Source organism: Mytilus californianus, unplaced genomic scaffold (genome assembly GCF_021869535.1).
Source record: "Mytilus californianus isolate M0D057914Y unplaced genomic scaffold, xbMytCali1.0.p SCAF_2, whole genome shotgun sequence".
Taxonomy (NCBI): Eukaryota; Metazoa; Mollusca; class Bivalvia; order Mytilida; family Mytilidae; genus Mytilus; species Mytilus californianus.
In genome coordinates this window covers 74,952,394-74,975,850 of record NW_026262668.1, presented here as the reverse complement: position 1 = coordinate 74,975,850, position 23,457 = coordinate 74,952,394, and the positions used below count along the sequence as shown (strand labels likewise).

Below are 23,457 nucleotides of genomic sequence, written 5' to 3'. Positions count from 1 at the left end.
ACTCGGAAAGAGGTACTACTTCCAATTGCGTAGGGAATGTATGGTAGTCGCACATGTAGGGCATTGTGGAAGTTGTGGTGATGTGTCCATACTTGCCCTAACTGTTCAGGGTTTTGACCTTTGCCGTCGTATCAAGCTGTGTCCTGCGGATAATTGTATTGCCTATCATCTTGATAACTTTATTAGATAGTTAGAAATGTAGCAGACATGGGGTAATTGAAATATGTAATTGTAATTGGCTGTAATTAATTACAATTTTTCAAGTAATTGAATGTAATGTGTAATTGAGCATTTTTTTCAATTACAAGTAATTGAAAGTAATGAATTACAAAGCCAAAATTGTCTGTAATTGACAATTACAACTCAATTACAACTCAATTACATTTGAAATTTGGGATCAGAAAGATTGAATCTTGTGTTTTCTCAAAAAATTATGAAAAGCCATGACCTTAGCAAATGTAGTTAGCTGACAAATCAAAGCCTACACAGTATACCTTCTGTAATTACACAACCATGGAAGATTCTTTATTTTGTAATGAATGAAAAAAAATTAAAAAGAAAAAAAAATATTGTAGAAACATGCCATAATTTGTGTTTAAAAGAAACCATTAGTAAGTCACTGTCTTATACCTTAATAAGCTTGTTACCTACATGTATATTCAGATGGATATTGTTAGACATTGATTTAACATAATAAATATAACCTCTGGCTATTTGTTTTATCATAAACTATATAATGACTGTTTTTACAACAGTTAAGTTTGCATGTTAAACAGGTGCCAATTAGAGAGAGATAAATATACTTCTAGGTACATGATTTTTTTAAAATTAATTAATTGTGATTAAAACTACATTACATTTTTTAAAAAGTCAGACTTTCTAAGTCATTTCTTTAGGAAAAATAGTAATAATAAGTTGTGATTTAAATAAAAAAAATAAAATTTTATCTATAGGGCTCTCTTCTTGTATCATTTTCAATGAAATACATTAAAACATAAAATTTCAATAGGTAATTAAACAAAATTTAATATTTTCCAAATTTTGAATAAGGCTTTTTATTATTTTGCGCATTAAATTAAACCAGACATCTAGTCCTAACGATTCCTGATAGACAAAGTATTATGTGCACTTCAGATTTATGTTTGTTTTTTCTTTATTCCCGTAACACACCAGATATTTAACTTTTACTCTTCTTTGATACTGGCTGAATTTGAAAATAGTCACTGTAGATCTCATTTGTTATTACTATAAAGCAATGTATGATAATTATGTACATATGATAGAATAAATGCATGTTCTAAATTTTCCTTTCAAAAGTAATTGAAGTAATTAATTACATTTGCCAAGTAATTGGAAAGTAATTAATTACATTGTCAAAAAAAGTCAAATGTAATGTGTAATTTAATTGAAGATTTTGTAATTGTAATTGAATGTAATTAATTACTTTCAAAAGTAATTGACCCCATGTCTGAAATGTAGAAAGCAAAATTGATCAGCAAGACATTATCTGCAACTATTTGAACATGGCCCAAATTGACAGGCAACCACAAATAGGAGTTATTGCCTTTGAATGAGGAATTTTACCATGTTTTGTGTTTTTACTACTATCTTGAAAACTGTAATAGATAGACAAAAACTTCTAATGCAAAATGATCAGCAGGACAAGATCTAGGAATAAGTCAACCTGATTTAAATTTTCAATTAACTCTTTGTATGATTATTACCCTTTAGTGATAATATTTATCAATTTTAAGCTCATCTGGCATAAAAGACTAAGTGAGCTTTTCTCATCACTTGGCGTCCTTCAACAATTGTCCTCGTCCGTTGTCTTTAATTTTTACTAAAGCTTATTCTCTAATCTACTTGGCCAAAATCATCATTAGGGTATCTTGTTTAATAAATGTGTCTGATTTCCCCTCCTGTCAACCAACATGGCCGACATGACTTAAAATAGAACATAGGGGTAGAATGTATGTTTTATCCATTATCTTGAAAACGTCTATGAATAGAGAAAATATGACGAAGCAAAGGTGTTCAAAATTATGAGTTGTGTATTTACTTCAAAACTGTCAGACGACTTCTTATATGAGTTATTGCCCTTATATGACGAATTTGACCGATGATTTTTTATGTTTGCCTAATATCTGAAAGACTATAATAGATAGGGAGAAACTTTATATGCGAAGAATGATCAACAAGACAAGATCTACAAATAAGTCCACATGGTCGACATCATAAGACAACTCCTTATTGGAGTTATTGCCCTCCAACTACAATTTTTATCATTTTTGTGGGTTTTTGCATAATATCTGAAAAATTATCATAGATAGATAGAAACTTAAATAAGCAAAAACGATCAGCAAGACAAGATCTACAAATAAATTAACAGTCTTGAAATCGTCTGACAACCCCTTACTTGAGTTATTGCTCTTTGATAATGATTATTAACATCTTTTTTTTTTGCCTATAATATCTGAAAAACTATTAAAAAAATAGATAGAAACATTATTGAAGAAAAATGATCAGCAAGACTTGATCTACAAATAAGTCAAGTAGCCGAAATCATCAGTCGACACCTTGTAGGAGTACTTGCTCCTTAATGACAATTTTTACCAATATCGTTTTTATACGACCGCAAAATTTTTAGTGGTCTTATATTGCTATCACGTCGTCGTCATTGTCTGAAGATATTTGGTTTCCGGACAATAACTTTAGTTTAAGTGTATGGATCTCTATGAAATTTAATCAAAAGGTTCAATACCACAAAAGGAAGGTTGGGATTGTTTTTGGGTTTGATGGTCCCAACCGTTTAGGAATTAGGGGCCAAAAAAGGGGTCCAAAACAAGCATTTTTCTAGTTTCAGGACATTAACTTGTGTATAAGTATTTTGATTGCTCTGAAATTGTACCACAAGGTTCAATACCACAAGTAGAAGGTTGGGATTCATTTTGGGGGTAATTGCCCAAACCGTTCAGGAATTAGGGGCCAAAAAGGGTCTAAAACAAGCATTTTTCTAGTTTTCAGCCAATAACTTGTGTTTAAGTGTATGGATGTCTCTTAAATTGTACCACATTTTACAAAAGAAAATTTCTTCAAATATTTTTTTTGGAGGGGGGAGTAATTTTTTTTTTCCTCAAGATTTAAGAAATTGTCAATTTTCCAAAGAAAAATTTGGGGTCACAATTTATTTTGCTAATTCTTTGTATATAGTCCGAAAACAGATTTACTAAGTATTTTGCAACAGCACAGTGTATTGCACAACAGCAAGAAATCTTCAATTGAATATAAATTCAAATCATATGACCAATTTCAAGTTCTTTGGCTACATTTATTCTGTGTCAGAAACCTATAATGTGTCAAATATTTAATTACAATCCAAATTCAGAGCTGTATCAAGCTTGAATATTGTGTCCATTTTTGCCCCAACTGTTCAGGGTTGGACCTCTGCCGTCGTATCCTTCTGCGCTCGGCGAAGCAGTTTATTTCCTACTATCTTGAAAACTGTAAAAGATAGATAGACACTTTAAATAGCAAAAATGATCAGCAAGACAAGTAAAATTTTGCCGAAATTATTGGCTAACTCCTTATAGTAGTGATTGCCTTAATTGTAATATTTTTTTTAGTCATTTGTGTTTTTGGCAAAATCTAAAGAAAATAGAGAGAAACTGTAAACAGAAAAATTATCAGCAATACAAGATCAACAAAAAAAATAAGATTTATGTCATGAAACTATTCTAGATCACAATGTTTGAGAGAGTCCATTGTGCTCATAGACCTAGGTGAGCAACACAGGCTGTTTAGATCCTCTAGTTTTCATTTTTGGTGGATAAAGAAAAACCGTAAACACTCTTTATCATAATACATTGGATTTATCCTTCCCATCCCAACTAAAGTGGCTGAAAATTTATATATCAAGCACAGCCAAACAAACTCTCCACTTTGGGAAAGTTGTATTGTAAATTGGAAAAAGACCAAGGCATGAACAAATTTCTATACCCCAGTCAACCCTTAGAATGGCAGCAACAAAAACAAAAGTTCAAAATACACTTTATTGAGATATCTATTTTCCACTTTATCCCACTTTATCTGTATCGGTTGATGTAAATATTAATTATTTTGAGAAATTTTATTATATCCAAGATGAAAGGGTCCTAGTGATATGAAGGGGAGATAACCTTACTGGTAATATTTTTCAGTGTGGAGGAATACTATCATCTTGTAGAGGTAAAGTCGTGTACAATCAGTTACACAGAACATGTTGAAGTAAAACTCATGATAAATCATCCACATGCTGGGCAGATACAGTGGGTTCTGACATCGCCTCACGGAACCAAATCTACAATACTTCCAGGCAGGTTGTTGGATTCAACAAGATATATGAACCTGACTGTCTTAACTGTTCAGATGTGGGGAGAAAATCCTAATGGATTCTGGAAATTAAAACCTACAGCTCTTTTTGATAGAAACTTAGGTATGTATTTACTGTATATGTATTTATTTCCGTAGTGTATTTATTTTCAGGAAATTTGTGGTAGGTATATTTTTGCAAAAAAAAGTACACACGAATATACAAATTCAGATTACATTCATTTAAAATACATTAAGTAAATATTTCCATAATTTACAACTGCACATGCATGTTAACCTTGTTTACCTTACATAACCTTAACTGAACTGTGTAACTGTTAAAACGACACCAGTGACTCATACAGAAAACCAATTAAGGATTAAAAGATGAAAGGTCATAAATATTATTCCAAGGCAAATATGACATCTTAATTGGGTAATTAACATCTTAATTGGATAATAACCTCTATTGAACAGATGACTGTATTTTTTAAAATAATTGAATTGTCTTTGTTTATTTTGTTTCATATAACTGTTAACCAAATAAATACTTAATTTATCATGTTAATGATCATTTTAATACATTGTCCGTTATTTAGGTTTTATTATTTTGGGAAATACCAAGAAATAAAAACCATGTGAATTTATTGCAAATACTAATCAGTGTTCTCCCCAGGCCCTTAAAGAACCGCGGGCCCGCGATGTATAATTTTTACCGTGGTGGTATCGTTCTTGCCGCGATGTATAATTTTTCTCCGTGGTGCTAAAATTTTCAGTTAAAAAATCGTAAATCGGTAAAGTTTTAAACGACTTGTTAAATATTTTCCGTGCGGTATAAAATCCCAGGTGAAATTTGACCAGTTCAAACCAGTTCAACACAGATTGTTTACACCACGTGATCGATTTACCTTATGAGGTTAACCTTGTTGATTGGATTTAATCGATGTAATTAACACTTGTAACATGATTCTTTTTTGTTTTAATTAAGAGTTCATAACTTTAAAATCACAGATAACTATTTTATGGCCTCACTCTCCACCCAAGCACTGACCTGTGACAAGTCGGCAAATACTTTGTACACAAACAGTGTCTTGACCCGATAGGTACTTTTTTTGTACATCATAATGGTGGCTCATTACGTATAATGGACAACTATACATTTCCCAATTCTTATATTATATGTCTCTGATTAAACCATGGCCAATATTATCTTTAATTATGACATAGTTATTGCATGATAGTCGGGTTTCAAACTGCAGTAGTATCTGTCTGTACATATCACGACTCGGTTAGTTCACTTAGAATATTCAAGTTTATTTACCATTAATTGCAATCTATTATATTTTATAAATAAAAATGCATGACTGTACCTTCAAACTGGATATCTATATCCATAATTAATGAATAACAGAAGTAATCTTGCAAATTTTATCCATAAGCACATGTTAAATCTATTTATAACTACTTCCTGTCATTTAGGCGGGAAAATAGGGAGACTTAGTTGTTGACATTGAATATGGTTACTTATAGATCTATAGACCAAAGATAAATTTATAGATTTAGGAATTCTTTTTAAATGGTTCATGACAAATAAAGATTTAGATTTTAGGGCAGTATTAAGTCTGTATCTTTGTTTGAATATCACCAAAGACAAGAAAGGTTAATATTTACATGAAATCTATGGCAAAATCTTCTAAAAAAAAAGAAAATCTAAGATAGAAACTGGTTCAAATAATAAAACAATATTTGCAATTGTTCTTGTTAATTTTATATCTTCTTATGACAGGAATCCTTTCACATACAACAACTTTTTTTCTAGAAACTAGAAAGTTTTTTAAATTGAACATTTTTGTTCTCTTTTGAATGATATTTTATTTTTATTGATTTTGGATTTTATAAAAGATTTAATTACTTTAAATTCAGATGAATATTTTATTATGAATCATAATCTATTTATTTTAAAAAAATATTAAAGTATACAAACTGTTTTTATATTTACTTCTTTTTTACCAATAATTTTCTGAATCAATGTCTACATAACACAGTACCACAGTGTTAAAACAAAACAAGAGACATAAAAACTACAGTAACTAGAGCTAAGCGACGAGACGCGGCGCGACACAACTGATTGCATGAAATATTTCACCAAGAAGTCCACACGCGTTACCCTGGTGCTATCCAAAAATCCTGGGGAGAACACTGCTAATTTCATTTTTCCTTGGTTTTTATTAACAGCTTTTGTTGCTGTATTTTAGTTGACTTTTTTCTAATGAATAACTTGAGATAGCCTTCAACAAATTATTTGATATTGATATATTTATTTCTAATGAATAACTTGAGATATATAGCTTCAACAATTTATTTGATATTGATATCACCAATCTGTGTAGCCTATTAAGGTGGCTGGGGTGTCTTCCTCCATCTTGCATTTCGAAATAGCAGATTATATTGGTCTAGATCTTTCATGAAATGAGCAAATTTCGAGAGTAGTATGTAATTCATGTGTAAGACTTTTCTTGTTAATATAGAATATTTTGTGTTTTATCATATTTACGGCTGTATTTTACAAAAAACAATATTTTTGTTGATTCATTTTTTTTTCAACTTTGCCACATAAGGCGAGATAACTCAGATATAAGGAGAGAAAACTCAGACAAAGTAACTTTTACAATAGAATGTGTTGTGAATTTACCTATTTTATTATGTAGCAAGAAAACGAGTCCGGTGACCACATTTTTTCTTTTTCTTATCTGAAAGCATATTGTTAGAGCTATATTCTCATATTTGATCGTAAAATTCTATGGTGTAGTATTCTTTTTATCACACAAAATTGTGTTTTCCATGCATAATCTATACAAAATCTGATAATTTTGCACAATCTGTAGCGTGAAAAAAAGCATGATGTAAACTACATTTTGACAAATTATTAAAAAATTCTGTGGATTTTAATTTAGACACCCCATCTACCTTAAGCTATTATATAAAGCCATACTACCACTGGTAACTACTTGCTGCTAGTGGGTTTTTTGTACCATCTACCTATGCCAGTAGATATATTGTAGTTGCTAAATTATTAGATGCATGATTTAAATGATAAATTTTTACTTAAAATTAAGGTTGCAACTCCTTCAGGGAAAGTTGACCTGGTTTTGGTTATTCTGTTAAGGGTTTTTTGGGGTAAAGCTTTAAAAATTTTGATATTTTTGGCTATGAAGACATTTGATCTTGAGCAATACCTGATGATGGAAAGAATTCTAGAAACATGTAGAGATTTTATAAAAATTAATATAATTTTGTTTAAGTTTTGAGAGTGTTAGAAGGAATTATCCCTTTATCAGCCAATAAATATTAAGAGTTAGCTTTCAGTATCTGCAAGCATTCTTAAAGCTGTTTAAACCCACTTCATTTGGACTCTGTTGGATAGTTGTCTCAATGGTAATCATTGCACATCTCCTTTTTAGCTCACCTGGCCAAAAGGCCAAGTGAGCTTTTCTCATCACTTGTCCTCTGTCCTTAACTTTTACAAAAATCTTTATTAGGGTATTAAGTTTATTAAATGTGTCTAGTGACCTCGCCTGTCATCCTCATGGCCGACATGGTTAAAATAGAACATAGGGGTAAAATGCAAGTTTTGCCTATTACTTCAAAAAACGCTATGAATAGAGAAAATCTGACACAGCAGAAATGTGCAGAATGTTGAGCTCTACCTTTTGGCCGTTTATGTCAATACTGTCAGATGACGTCTAATAGGAGTTAGTAGTGTTAAATCACAAATTTTACTATTTTTTTAAAATTTTGCTTATTATCTTGAAAATTGTAATAGATAGACAGAAATTTTAAAAAGCAAAAATGATAAACAAGACAAGATCTATAAATCAGTCAACATAGTAAAAAGACAAGATCTACATATCAGTCAACATTACCCAAATCCTAAGACAAGTACTTAATAGAGTTATTGCCCTTCAATGACGATTTAACTATTTTTTTGCGTTAATGCCTTTTATCTTAAAAACTATTATAGATAGAAAGAATCTTTAATAGCAAAAATGATCAGCACAACAGGATCTACAAATAAGTCAACATAGCGAAAATCTTCCGTCAACTAACTTTTAGAGTCATTGCCCTTCAATGACGATTTAAATATTTTTGTGCATTAATGCCTTATACCTTAAAAACTATTATAGATAAATAGAATCTTTAATAGCAAAATTGATCAGCCCGACAGGATTTACAAATAAGTCAACATAGCGAAAATCTTCTGTCAACTACTTATTTATAGAGTCATTGCCCTTCAATGATGATTTTACTATTTTTTTGCGTTAATGCCTTATATCTTAAAAACTATTATAGATAGATAGAATCTTTAATAGCAAAAATGATCAGCACATCAGGATCTACAAATAAGTCAACATAAGGAAAATCTTCTGTCAACTACTTATTAGAGTTATTGCCCTTTAATGATGATTTTTAACTGGATTTTCGAAGGAAATATCAGTTATTGATTTGTTGATGTATGGCGGGCGGGCGAGCGGGCGGGCGGCTGCCAAACTCTCCTTGTTGAGTTATCGCCCTTTTGAATATCCAAAAGTGGTATTTATAATGTGATTAAGTTATTTCTCTTTGTACAGAAATGGTTAATTATATATATGAAGTTTGATTACACTAAGTGTTTTTAAATAATTTTCTCCTGTTATCAGATTATGACAAAGCATTTGATAAATGTCTTATCTCACACTTATAATTGTAGTGACAGATTTATTTGAAAATTCTCTGTTTCCTAAGTGCTGATGATTATAAGCTATATGGGACTATATGAATATAGTAAGAAATTTACTGGTCATTTTTAGAAATTTTGTAGATAATTAAGTCTACCTAAACCATATATATTCTTACCCCCACCCCCCTTCAATTTTAGAATGTGCTTTTATCTTGTAAACGGTCGAGATCCCCACCCCTAAACCATTTATATTCTTGTATGGGACAATAAAACAAATCAAATAAAAATTTTTTGGGGAGTCCCCGGGTTCACCTCCACCCCCATTCTTTTTGAAAACTTGTAAACGGTCAAGATCCCCACCCTGAAACCATATATATTCTTGTGGGACAAGAAAACAAATCAAATGAAATAAAAGGCGAGTCCCCTGGGATAACCCCCACCCCCTCCTGTTTGAGAACTTGTAAACGGTCAAGATCCCCACCCCTAAACCATATGTATTCTTGTACGGGACAATAAAACAAATCAATTGAAATTTAGGGGAAGTCCACGGGGGTAACTCCCACCCCCTTCTTTTTGAAAAGTTGTAAACCGTCAAGATCCCCACCCCAAAACCATATATATTCTTGTATGGGACAATAAATCAAACCAAACGAAATAAGAGGCGAGTCACCTTGGGTCACCCCCACCCCCTCCTGTTTGAGAACTTGTAAAAGGTCGAGATCCCCACCCCTAAACCATATATATTCTTGTATGGGACAATAAAACAAATCAAATGAAATAAAGGGGAAGTCAACAGGGGTAACCCCCACCCCCCTTCTTTTTATACTTTTATACGACCGCAAAAAAAATTTTTGTGGTCGTATATTGGTATGACGTTGGCGGCGTCGTCGTCTTCGTCGTCGTCCGAATACACATTGGTTTTCGCACTCTAACTTTAGTTTAAGGGTATGGATCTCTATGAAATTTTACCACAAGGTTCAATACCACAAAAGGAAGGTTGGGATTGATTTTGGGGGTTATGGTACCAACAGTAAAGTTTCATGACAATAACTTGTGTGTAAGTGTATGGATCTTTCTGAAATTGTACTACAAGGTTCCATATCACAAAGGGAAAGCTGGAATTGAGTTTGGGGGTAATTGCCGAAACGTTTAGGAATTGGGGGTCAAAAAGGGGCCAAAAATAAGCATTTTTCTAGTTTCCAGACAATAACTTGTGTTCAAGTGTATGGATCTCTCTGAAATTGTACTGCAAGGTACCATACCACAAAAGGAAGGCTGGGATTGATGATGGGGGTAATTGCCTCAATATTTTAGGAATTAGGGGCCAAAAAGGGGCAAAAAACAAGCATTTTTCTAGTTTCAGGACAATAACTTGTGTGTAAGTGTATGGATCTTTCTGAAATTGTACTACAAGGTTCCATATCACAAAGGGAAAGCTGGAATTGAGTTTGGGGGTAATTGCCGAAACATTTAGGAATTGGGGGCCAAAAAGGGCCAAAAAACACATTTTTCTAGTTTCCAGACAATAACTTGTGTTCAAGTGTATGGATCTCTCTGAAATTGTACTGCAAGGTACCATACCACAAAGGGAAGGCTGGGATTGAGTTTGGGGGTGATGAATCATAAGGGGGTTCAAAAAATTTGGGTTTTTTTTTTTTTTTTCCTTTTTTTTCTTTTTTTCCTTTTTTTTTTCTTTTAAAATTTTCCATTTTAAAATGGTTATTTCTGATTTATATTTAAAAGCAAATAATAATGATATGGTAGGAGATACACATCAAACAGGATGTGTAAATGATTATATAATAAGTATTGTGCAATAGCAAGAAATTTTCAATTGCACAGTATTGCACAATAGCAAGAAATCTTCAATTGCACAGTATTGCGCAATAGCAAGAAATCTTCAATTGCACAGTATTGCGCAATAGCAAGAAATATCCAATAGCACAATATTGCGCAATAGCAAGAAATTGTCAATTGTACAGTATTGCGCAATAGCAAGAAATATTGAATTGCACAGTATTGTGCAAAAGAAGATACTTCGTATAAATTGCTTATTTCTTGACCAATTTCAATGGGGTTTTATTCTTGAATTCTTGGGGTTCTTTAATATGCTGAATCTAACCGTGTATTTAGTTTTTGGATTTTGGGCCCCGTTTTTAAATTGGTTCACATTGAGGTCCAAAGGGTCCAAAATTAAACTTTGTTTGATTTCATCAAAAATTGAATTATTGGGGTTCTTTGATATGCCGAATCTAACCGTGTATTTAGATTCTTAATTTTTGGTTCCGTTTTCAAATTGGTCTACATTAAGGTCCAAAGGGTCCAAAATTAAACTTAGTTTGATTTTAACAAAAATTGAATTCTTAGGGTTCTTTGATATGCTGAATCTAAACATGTATTTAGATTTTTGATTATGGGCCCAGTTTTCAAGTTGGTCCAAATCGAGTTCCAAAATTAAACTTTGTTTGATTTCAACAAAAATTGAATATATGGGGTTCTTTGATATGCTGAATCTAACCATGTATTTAGATTTTTGATTTTTGGGCCCCGTTATCAACTGTGTCCACATTGAGGTCAAAAGGGTCCAAAATAAAACTTTGTTTGATTACATCAAAAATTGAATTCTTGGGGTTCTTTGATATGCTGAATCTAACCATGTATTTAGATTTTGGATATTGGACCATAATAGGTGAATGTCCAATTTAAAATTTTTAAGTTCTTAGACCACATTCATTCTGTGTCAGAAACCTATGCTGTGTCAAATATTTAATCACAATCCAAATGCAAAGCTGTATCAAGCTTGAATGTTGTGTCCATACTTGCCCCAACTGTTCAGGGTTCGACCTCTGCGGTCGTATCAAGCTGCGCCCTGCGGAGCATTTTATTGAAAACTTGTAAACGGTCGAGACCCCCACCCCTAAACCATATATATTCTTGTATGGGACAATAAAACAAATCAAATGAAATAAGAGGCAAGTCCCCATGGATCACCCCCACCCCCTACTGTTTGAGAACTTGTAAAAGGTCGAGGATCCCCACCCCTAAACCATATATATTCTTGTATGGGGAAAAAAAACAAATCATATGAAATAAAGGGCGAGTCCCCCTGGGGATCACCCCCCATCCCCACCTTTTGAGAACATGTAAACAGTCGAGATCCCCACCCCTAAACCATATATATTTCCAATTCGTCATTTCAAGAAGATTTGAATGACATACAGGGTCAATCCATAGGCGTCACTTATGCATATACTGGACTTTGCCCAATGTCAGGCGACCATGGGAATGACGAATTATGGGAGCTTTGTTTGAGAGACTTCGTAACAGCATCCTGTTACAATTATTTCTTGTTACTGATAAGTTTTGTAGATTTTGAAAAGACATTGTATTAATGATAAATAAAATTTTGGATTTTTTTCTTCTTTTCTTTGATAAATTGTTTGAAGAATTTTGTGGCAAGTTTGTTTGTTATTCTGTAAAAACTAATTTTCTGAATGCTATATACTTTTTTTTTATGAAGTGAACTCCTGTAAAAACTAAGATTATATTGTCTATTAATAAACATATATTTAGATTTCTGATTTTGAGCCCAGTTTTCAAGTAGGTCCAAATCAGGGTCCTAAATTAAACTGTGTTTGATTTCAACATAAATTGAATATATATAGGGTTCTTTGAAATGCTTAATCTAAACCTGTGTTTATTTTCATTATTAATAAGATTGAGGTCCAAAGGGTCCTAAATTAAACTTTTGTTTAATTTCATCAAAAATTGAATTCTTTGGTTCTTTGATATGCTGATTCTAACAATGTTTGAGTGTTAAATCATATCTAATTTTAAAGAACTTAGTCATCACTGGTTGTTGTTATTATATTATTGATTATAATTTGAAAAATTGCATCATATCTTATTTTAGAGAACTATTTATCCAGTTTGAGTTATTTCCCTTTGCACAGAAAATATTATGGATAAAATTAAACTGTGTTTCATTTCAACATAAATTAAATATATATAGGGTTCTTTCAAATGCTGAATCTAAACCTGTATTTAAATATTAGATTTTTGGGCCCAGTTTTCAAGTTGGTCCAAACCAGGGTCCAAAATTAAACTTTGTTTGATTCAACAAAAATTGAATTTATGGGGTTCTTTGAAATGCTGAATCTAACCATGTATTGAGAGATTTTGGATTGTGGGCTCCTTTATCAAATTGGTCCACATTGAGGTCCAAAGGGTCCTAAATTAAACTTTTGTCTGATTTCATCAAAAATTGAATTCTTATGGTTCTTTGATATGCTGATTCTAATATGTACTTAGAGTTTGGATATTGGACCATAATAGGTAAATGTCCTATTTCAAATATTTCAGTTCTTTGACCACACTCATTTTGTGTCACAAACCTATGCTGTGTCAAATATTCAATCACAATCCAAATTCAGAGCTGTTTTAAGCTTAAAAGGAGTGTCCATACTTGCTCAACTGTTCAGGGTTCGACCTCTGCAGGAAAATCTGGTTTGCTGTCACTCTGACAGCCTCTTGTTCCCATTTGTATTGCCTAATATCTTAAAAACTGTAATAGATGGATAGAAACTTTAAATGGCACAAAGGATCAGCAAGACAAAATCTACAAATAAGCCATAATGTTTGTAATCTTCAGTCAAACTTTTATTAGAGTTATTGTCCTTAAGTGATAATTTTTCAACATTTTTATGCATTTTTTGCCTAACTAAAAAAATAGATAAAAAGAAACTTTAAAAAGGAAAAATTATCAGCAGGATAAGATCTACAAATATGTTTATATGACTGAAATTGGCAGTTAACTTTTAATAGAGTTATTCCCCTTTAATCACGATTTTTATGCCCCCACCGTAGCGGATGGGGCATTAAGCTTTACCCTTGTCCGTCTGTAAGTACGTACGTATGTACGAACGTACGTTTGTACATCGTAAGTCCCAAAGTTGGTTTTCCGTTCTCTTACTTTAGTTTGCCTCAACCAAATGTTTTGAAACTTATACACAATGCTTATTACCACAAAATACAGATCAAGTTTGAATTTTGGTGGTGTCAATTTAACCGTTCTAGAGTTATGCCCCTTTACAAATGGAAAAATTGCTGAATTTTTCTTTTCTGTTCTCTAACTTAAAACCTCAACCAAATGTTATGAAACTTATACATAATGCTTATTGCCACAAAACACAGATCAAGTTTGAATTTTGGTGACGTCACTTTAACCGTTCTAGAGTTATGCCCTTTTACACTTTTTCCGTTCTTAACTTTTGTTTGCCTCAAACAAATGGTATGAAACTTATACACAATGCTTATTACCACAAAATACAGATCAAGTTTGAATTTTGATGGTGTCAATTTAACCGTTCTAGAGTTATGCCCCTTTTCAAATGGAAAAATTGCTGAATTTTTTCGTTTCCATTCTCTAACTAAAGATAGCCTCAACCAAATGTTATGAAACTTATACCCAATGCATATTACCACAAAACACAATCAAGTTTGAATTTTGGTGGCGTCACTTTAACCGTTCTAGAGTTATGCCCTTTACAAATGGAAAAATTGCTGAATTTTTCGTTTCCGTTCTCCAACTTAAGTTAGCCTCAACCAAACGTTATGAAACTTATACACAATGCTTATTACCACAAAATACAGATCAAGTTTAAATTTTGATGGTGTCACTTTTACTGTTCTAGAGTTATGCCCCTTTACAAATGAAAACATTGCTGAATTTTTCGTTTCAGTTCTCTAACTTAAGTTTGCCTCAACCAAATTTTATGAAACTTATACACAATACTTATTACCACAAAACTCAGATCAAGTAAGAATTTGGGTAGCGTCACTTTTATCGTTCTTTAGTTATGTCCCTTTATAACTTTATATGATATGCAAGCGGGGGCATCATCTGTGTCCCATGGACACATTCCCCATTTATTACTTAAAGGTGGCTATTGTTAGCCTGTCTATTTGAATGTTAGATATCAGTTGAAAGAATTATTGAGAAGATTCTGTTTCTTGTTATGTTTTTGATTGTTGATTGTTGACTGTTTGTAGATAAAGTACTATGACTTTGAGTACAAAGAGAAAATCAAAACATTGTGTTTTAGTCATGCTTCCATCTTTTTTATTTGTATTCAATGTCATTGGCATAGATAATAAGGAAAGAAATATGCTATACATTTATAACATTATAAAAAGAACAAAAATTAACAAGCAATAACAATAGTTATGCATGGTTTGTAAGCATTAATAAAGTCATTTTGCTAGAAAACTTAAAGACTCATTGCTTCAAACTGTAAAACATTGACAAATGTTATTTATTTACTAAAGCAGTGGTCTTTGAACACTGGGTAACATTGACAAATGTTATTTAATAACTAAAGCACTGGTCTTGGAACACTGGGACATGTAAGAAGTATGAGCTGACTTGGCTGTTCTTAATACAATTCTAATATGATAGAAGTTCATTTGACTCTGTACTAAAGTAATTGTGATCCTGGTAACAGTTTGAGTTGTTGTTAATCCCAACACTGAGGAGCTTTGAATGGTCTTTGTTGTTCATGCTGTCAGTTTTGATCTTGAGCATGCTGAAGGTTCTTTAATGTCGCATTGGAGCATGAAATAGGGAGCATTTCTTTGCTGATTATAAAGTTTATTGAAGTTTTTTTTTTTGCATCAAAACCTCCCAATGTTCTGAAAACATTCCACTTTTCCTTTACCTTTAATCATCATTGTCGTGTGCCTTATACAGAAGCTATATCGAGTAATTAATATCCATAATCACCTATTGATTGTTCAATCAAACTGTTATCACTTGTTAATTAGCCTCAGGCCAGGTCAAAATTAACACACGTAATCAGATAATGTGAGTTACACTGGATACTTTTGATACAATTATTGTTATTCATCTGTTCAGGATAAAATAAAGGGGTGTTTAAGTTCAATCTGGCAACATACAGGAACTTTATCAGTGTTTGTGTTTAAGTCCTTTTGTTTATTAAGGAACTTTATTTGATATTGTTGATGTTCTCATTTCCAGCATATCATTAAAAGGAGATATGTCAATGAGACAGCAACTTAATGACAAGAATTACCAAAAGTCTTTTGAGAGCAACATATAGTCCTAAAGGGGTATTAGCTGTCAGATTCATGTTCACCGAATTGACTCAAATTCTCATATTTTATTTATAACATACTAAAACGTATATCCAAATTACAAAAAGTCTAAAATAGACAAAAAACAATGCATGAACTTGATAATATGTATCAACATTTCGTGTGTATTTTTGTTTAGATGTCATCTAATTAACCATGGAGATGACCTTCGAATACTACCGACAGTCATATAACCGGATATAAACATTAATTTGAATATAAATAGATAGCAGTCACGTGCAATTGGATTTTTCTAGGTCTGTTTGATTTCAAATTGTAGGTTAAAAAGAATGTTTATCAGCGTATTTACCTGTATAAGAATTATTTTTTGTGGATTGAATCAGCTAACCACATTGTTCATCCTTGTTTCACTTTCAATGTTGACATTCTTTTCCTTTTAATAGCTGAATACATGTGCAACCCATCTCCCGCTAAGGGGTTGAATTGAAGGTCACATGAATATGGATTCAATGAGGTCGAATAAGTCACCTGCAAGTTAATAATTCATCAGCGATGTTTCTTAGCTTGTTTTGACAAAATTGAACCAATTTGGCTGTTAAAAGCAAATTATGTTTCACTTTTTCACTTTCATGAATGAAAATTTTTTTTTTATATATTTATCTCGTACCTAATGCCCATTTAAACATAAAACAGGTGTCTATAAGATTTGTCAAGCTCTTTATCGTCCAAAGTCTACTCTTAAGATGATTGAGAGAGACTATTTTGTTGTGTGCACAATTGATTATCACAGAAACTGCTTAGGGGTTTGAAATTGTAACAAAGTGTAATTGAACAGATTGATTGTTTATGTGAGGTCATTTATATCAGTAAGGGCTGTTCCACAATTCATCATAAAGGGGATGGGTGGCACTCAAATTAATGAGATATTTTGTATGGTGTTGGTATTTTCTTTAGAATTTTACAAGAATTATAAGTAAAATGTATTTTTTTTATGGGTGGTAAGGGTCTTAAAAAGTGCCTCCTGTGCCCATGTATTTAATTCTAGACCAGCCCTATAGCAATAACATATAAGGTAGTTTTCAGTTCTGCCGTCATTACAGATTTATTATTTTTAATATGAGTTATTCTATTAAAATGAATGGAGAAGGAAGAAAGAGACTTATAAAAACAAAAACACCTACATTTAAAATGAAATAGCAATGATTTAAAACAAAACAGTGTATAACCATCTAAAACTCCTTTTTCAGATGGTGGTAGAGTGGAGAACATCAGTTTAACTATACATGGGTTTGACTGTTCATCATCTGACTTAAGCTGTTTAAAGCCTGCTGTACAAGGTAATTAGATCAGTCTAACTATGCATGGGTTTAACTGTTTGTTATCCGACATAAGATGTTTAAGGCCTGCTGTACAAGGTAATAAGCCAGTCTCACTATACATGGGTTTAACTGTTCGTCATCCGACATAAGATGTTTAAGGCCTGCTGTACAAGGTATTTAGATCAGTCTCATTTTACATGGGTTTAACTGTTTGTCATCTGACATAAGATGTTTAAGGCCTGCTGTACAAGGTAATTAGATCAGTCTCACTATACATGGGTTTAACTGTTCGTCATCTGACATAAAATGTTTAAGGCCTGCTGTACAAGGTAATTAGATCAGTCTCACTATACATGGGTTTAACTGTTCGTCATCCGACATAAGATGTTTAAGGCCTGCTGTACAAGGTAAGTAGATCAGTCTCACTATACATGGGTTTAACTGTTCGTCATCCGACATAAGATGTTTAAGGCCTGCTGTACAAGGTAATTAGATCAGTCTCACTATACATGGTTTTAATTGTTCGTTATCCAACATAAAATGTTTAAGGCCTGCTGTACAAGGTAATTAGGTCAGTCTAACTCTACATGGGTTTAACTGTTCGTTATCCGACATAAGATGTTTAAGGCCTGCTGTACAAGGTAATTAGATCAGTCTAACTATACATAGGTTTAACTGTTTGTCATCTGACTTAAGATGTTTAAGGCCTGCTATACAAGGTAATTAGATCAGTCTAACTATACATAGGTTTAACTGTTCGACATCTGACTTAAGATGTTTAAGGCCTGCTGTACAAGGTAATTAGATCAGTCTAACTATACATAGGTTTAACTGTTCGTCATCTGACTTAAGATGTTTAAGGCCTGCTATACAAGGTAATTAAATCAGTCTATCTATACATAGGTTTAACTGTTCGTTATCTGACTTAAGATGTTTAAGTCCTGCTATACAAGGTAATTAGATCAGTCTAACTATACATAGGTTTAAATGTTCGTCATCTGACATAAGATGTTTAAGTCCTGCTATACAAGGTAATTAGATGAGTCTAATTGTACATGGGTTTGCCTGTTCTCCTTCTGACTTAAGATGCAGATGCACAGCAGATTTGTGTACTCAAAAACTTATTTGCAGAAAATAGGTATATTTTTGGAAATTGTAACATGCTCAGGACTGTGTAGAACACTCTTAAAACTGATGACTTAAAAGAGCTTTAGATTTAGATTTTTTCAATTTTTTTTCAATATTAGATCATTCAGCAAAGATTAACAATTTTTTAATTTCAGGTTCTCAAGCTTCTATTAAATGCAATTATCTTGATAAATTATGAAAATAAAACATCATTTTTAATAACACAGTTTAACAAATGCTTTCTTTAAAATATGCAATTGTTGTTTAGAAATACCCTTAAATCAGTATCATAACAGGCAATGATTTACTGTTGATTTTGTCATTTTTTTTATAAGAACAGTGACTTTTATATTTTTGTTTCCTCATTGGTTTTGCCACTGGTTAAGGTCGAATCAACTTGAATATTGATATGCATGTTCATTTTGATATGAACTTTTTGAAATACATGTCAGATTAAGGTTTTTAACACAGAATTTTTAGTTCACTGATCATAAAAAATGAGTGTGAAACTAGTACATTCTCAGGTAAAATTTTTGGTCAGGATTGTTGACCATGAAGTAGTGGTCACATCAAGGTAAAACTCATGCTCATTATGATTACAATATTTAAATTTATGCCAATTTGCAGTTTTTTCTCTGAATTTGAAATATGATAATATTAATGTAGCAGGGAATCGCGTGATATGGGCATGTACATGTTTCTTAACCAGGTTACTGGCTATTCCATAGAGCTAACATTCACCATGCTTTGATTACAAATATGTAAGACATTAATACTCAGTCACTTTTATAAAACAGGTGTTTAGCAAATTGTATATCAGCATTTGCTAGATTTCTAAACCTGTCATACCATTTAATGTTTATATTTCACGACATCTGTGTATTTCAATGTGCAAATTTATAGCATTATCTAAATCAAGCAAAAAATTTGCACAAACCGAATCTGAGGGCCATTTTGTAGTTACTGTGAGGCACTTGTGGGGGGAGGGGGTGTCTTAATATGGGATTTACGGTATCGACTTGCAGCTGGGATTTCAAAATCACCTCCCATTCATATTTTGAAATCTTGTGAAAATCTTGACTCAAATAAATTTCATGGCAAAATTATAACCCATTTATATATTTCTCTGTTATCATATGTAACATTTTTGACATCTTAAATTGATTTAAAAGGTAAAAAACAGCTTATATAATAGAAATCTTTTCAAAAGATGAAAATTACTGACCCAAAAGGCATTGACATTTTACATTGATGAAATTGCAACCCATTGATATATCAAAAAAGGGATTCATTCCAACAGAACGTCTGTGGATACCTTCAATTAATATAGGAAGAGACCCCCCTCCCCCCTTGCTGTGAGTTGTAAACTTTTGCTTTGTCTTAAAAGCCTCACTGTTGTTATAAGACGAAGAACATAAAAAGAATTATGGTCATTTTCTCATTTTTATAATGTACATGGTGCATGTTAGGCTACTTATATCATGAATTAGTACAAGATATCATTGTTTTCCACTTTTTAATGAGATAACCATTGTTTTGCAGATGAATCATTTTTCATCACACCACCCCCATATGAAGTTACTACAGATAAAACTACAGATAAACCAGATAAACCAGATAAACCAGATGAAAATCGTAAATCTATCAATCATTCCGTCATTATAATTGTTGGGGTGTTAGCAGTTGTATGTGTAGTCATAGTTATACTGCTTGTTGTCAAGAGAAAGAAAAAGTTGTGTTTTAAAGAAAGATTAAGGTATGTTTATCATTTACTTGTATAAAACTAATTACCTAAAACATGAATTTTTTTTAGCGAGGGTTATTTTCACTTTAAGATTCTGCATGAAATTAAAGTATCTTTCATGCATACAGTTTGTACCAATCAACAATATTGGTGTGAAGGGCCAATTTAATGTGCCATGTGTGAATTTAAACAAGCACAAACAATTGATGCATTGAATTCACGAAAAATATTTGTGTTTACAGTAGTCTTTTAGGGATATGCATTTTTTGTAGAGGTATTTTACACTTTCTTTTGCAGATTGGGCCTAGCATTTCAAATTTTCATGTATGCTGAATTGCTGATTAAGTTAAAAATAACAACATTGTCATAAATGATATGAACAAAAGAAGATGATGAGTAAAACATCAAAGCAAAAATAAACTCAACAACTCTAAAACTTCTTTCATATTAGCTGATGTATATGTGAACAGGTTAATAATGTTTGTGAACAATTTAAATCCGGAGTTAACTTTTATAAGTCTCTTTGCATTGCAGATCAGAAAAGTACTCAGCAGAGAAGAAAATTCCTCTGAAATGTTAGCTTTATAAAGAATTACAATAATTATATCTATATATGTATATATACTGTAAATTCAGAAATTATTGCGAGGTTTTTATTAATGCGAATAATGCGACTCCATGAGTATCGCAATAATAAGAAGTCGCATTCTGAAATCTCATACACATATCTTAAGCAAATGTTTCTGAAATCGCAATAATAAATCTCGCATTTTTGTCCTTTTTTCAAAAATCGCAATAATAAATGCACGCATTAATTTCTGAATTTACAGTATATAATTATGTATAGAGTTTCTGTTGAACAATATAAAAAAAATTTTGAAATTCTATACTGCCAACTGATATTTGACCAGAAGTAAAGCTAAAATAAATTTAGCTGTTCCACAATATATACAATCAAATATGTATGTAAAGGTCACCCTTGAGACAAGAGAAAACTGATTTATAAGAGATATGATCTTTGAATTGAGGTTCAGAATGCATAGGTATAATTACAGTAGGACAAGGAGAAGGTGACTAGACAGGTTATTGCTAAATAAATATGACCTTTATCACAGGTTTGACTATAAAATCCTGTGTTAACTTTGATAATTCTGTTGTTATTGTAGATCAAAGAATTCAGAGAATTCAGAGAATTACCCAACAGAGCAGCATATTCCTCTGAAATGTTAGCTTTATAAAGAATGACAATAAATATATCTATATACATAAAGAACCTCTAGATAATTTAAGTCAACTGTCATTCTTACAAAGGCGTCAGATTGTTATGAAAAAAGGATATTGTACACAGAACATATACAATATATATATATAAGGTTGGTTTTTTTAGCTCACCGGGGCCTTCGGGCCCCATGTGAGCTTATGCCATCACTTGGCGTCCGTCGTCTGTCGTCGTCGTCGTCTGTCGTCGTAAACTATTTAAAAAATCTTCTCCTCTGAAACTACTGGGCCAAATACCTTCAAACTTTTACTAAATGTTCCTTAGGGTATCTAGTTTATAAATTGTATCCGAAGTTTTGATCTGTTGACAAACATGGCTAAAAATAGAACATAGGGGTCAAATGCAGTTTTTGGCTTATATCTCAAAAACTAAAGCTTTTAGAGCAAATCTGACATGGGGTACAATTGTTCAGTTGGTCAAGATCTATCAGCTGTGAAATTTTCAGACGAATCAAACAACCCATTGTTGGGTTGCTGCCACCAAATTGGTAGTTTTAACAAAATTTTGCAGTTTTTTGTTATTATTTTGAATATTATTATAGATAAATATAAACTGTAAGCAGCAATAATGTTCAGCAAAGTAAGATCTATAAAAAAGTTAATATGACCAAAATTGTCAATTGACCCCTTAAGGAGTTATTGCCCTTTAAAGACAATTTTACACAATTTGTTCATCAAGTTTGCTAACATTTAAAAATCTCCTTCTGAAATGCAGGTGAGCGATTCAGGCTCTTGAGAGCCTCTTGTTTTGAATACTAAGCAGGTTGTACCAACCTTGAGAAAAGTAATAACTTTCTTAATATGGAAGTGTTTTTCTGAGTGCAGGTGACCTTATGATTATTTACCATGCTATTTAGACAAAATTTGTTCTTCCTACAACAAAGTGTTGTAACAGTCTCAATGTTAAACTGCCATAAAAAAATCAATAAATCATAGGAATTGTATGCAAACTATACAGGTACTTAGTTAACCATCTAGCCAGTCTCAATTATATAAGTAAATGCATAAAATCCAACTTGTAGTTATGGTTTAGACTCACTAACCAAAAAATCAGCCTTCTGGTTACTTACTCAATGCACATATAGATATTCAAAATGGCATGAATTGTGTGCAGAAACCTATGTAATTTGGAACTTTCCATTATGAGATATGATAAAATCTTTATTGGCAATCCCACCTACTGCATATTGCTAGAATATAATCATTTGGAAATGGAAATAAAAAAAATTCTAGTAAATACTTGGACAGTGTATGAATAGCAAAAAACCCATTTTATCGACTATGAATTTTAGAAAAATTACATTAATCACCTGGAAAGCAATGATATAGTCCCAGTATGTATATACATTTTATGTGTAGAACAGATTTTATTGTTGTTACATATTTTTGTGCTATGCCTATCTAGTCAACAAAATATCAGAGGATCTGAAATGGACATTGAAACATATATACTTACTAGCTAAAAAAAGATTTTACTAAAGTCCATATTCATACTCTCTCTTTTGAGTAGGGGCAATTTTTGCAAAAAAAGAAATACAAGTGCACATATATGTTGATTAGAATTTTTTCTCTAAATATATATTTTCCGAAAAGAGGCACAGGTTTTATTTTTAGTATTACCTGAGATCAGAAAATTACCCAACTGAGCACCACATTCCTCTGGAGCCTTGGTTTTATAAAGAATGACAATTATCATATGTATATATATGTGTGTGTGTATACAAGTATATATACACAAAATTTGCCTGTCCTAAATATGTTACTTTTTGTCCAGGTCAAGTCCTTTGATATTTTGAAAAACCACAGGTTTT

At 32.0% G+C, this 23,457-nt stretch overlaps 1 protein-coding gene across 3 annotated transcripts in view; it reads left to right on the top strand.

Moving 5' to 3' along the window:
- Positions 1-22,859, top strand: part of LOC127730303 (neuroendocrine convertase 1-like) — a 50,260-nt gene extending 27,401 nt beyond the window's left edge. For 2 of the 3 annotated variants that reach the window (XM_052238636.1, XM_052238635.1), the window contains 4 exons: positions 4,197-4,471; positions 17,425-17,514; positions 20,167-20,380; positions 21,535-22,859. In XM_052238636.1, the coding sequence (XP_052094596.1) occupies positions 4,197-4,471; positions 17,425-17,514; positions 20,167-20,380; positions 21,535-21,598 (643 nt within the window). In that variant the 3' untranslated portion in view covers positions 21,599-22,859. The other variant, XM_052238637.1, reaches the window with a different exon arrangement.
- The last annotated feature ends 598 nt before the right edge of the window (positions 22,860-23,457 follow it).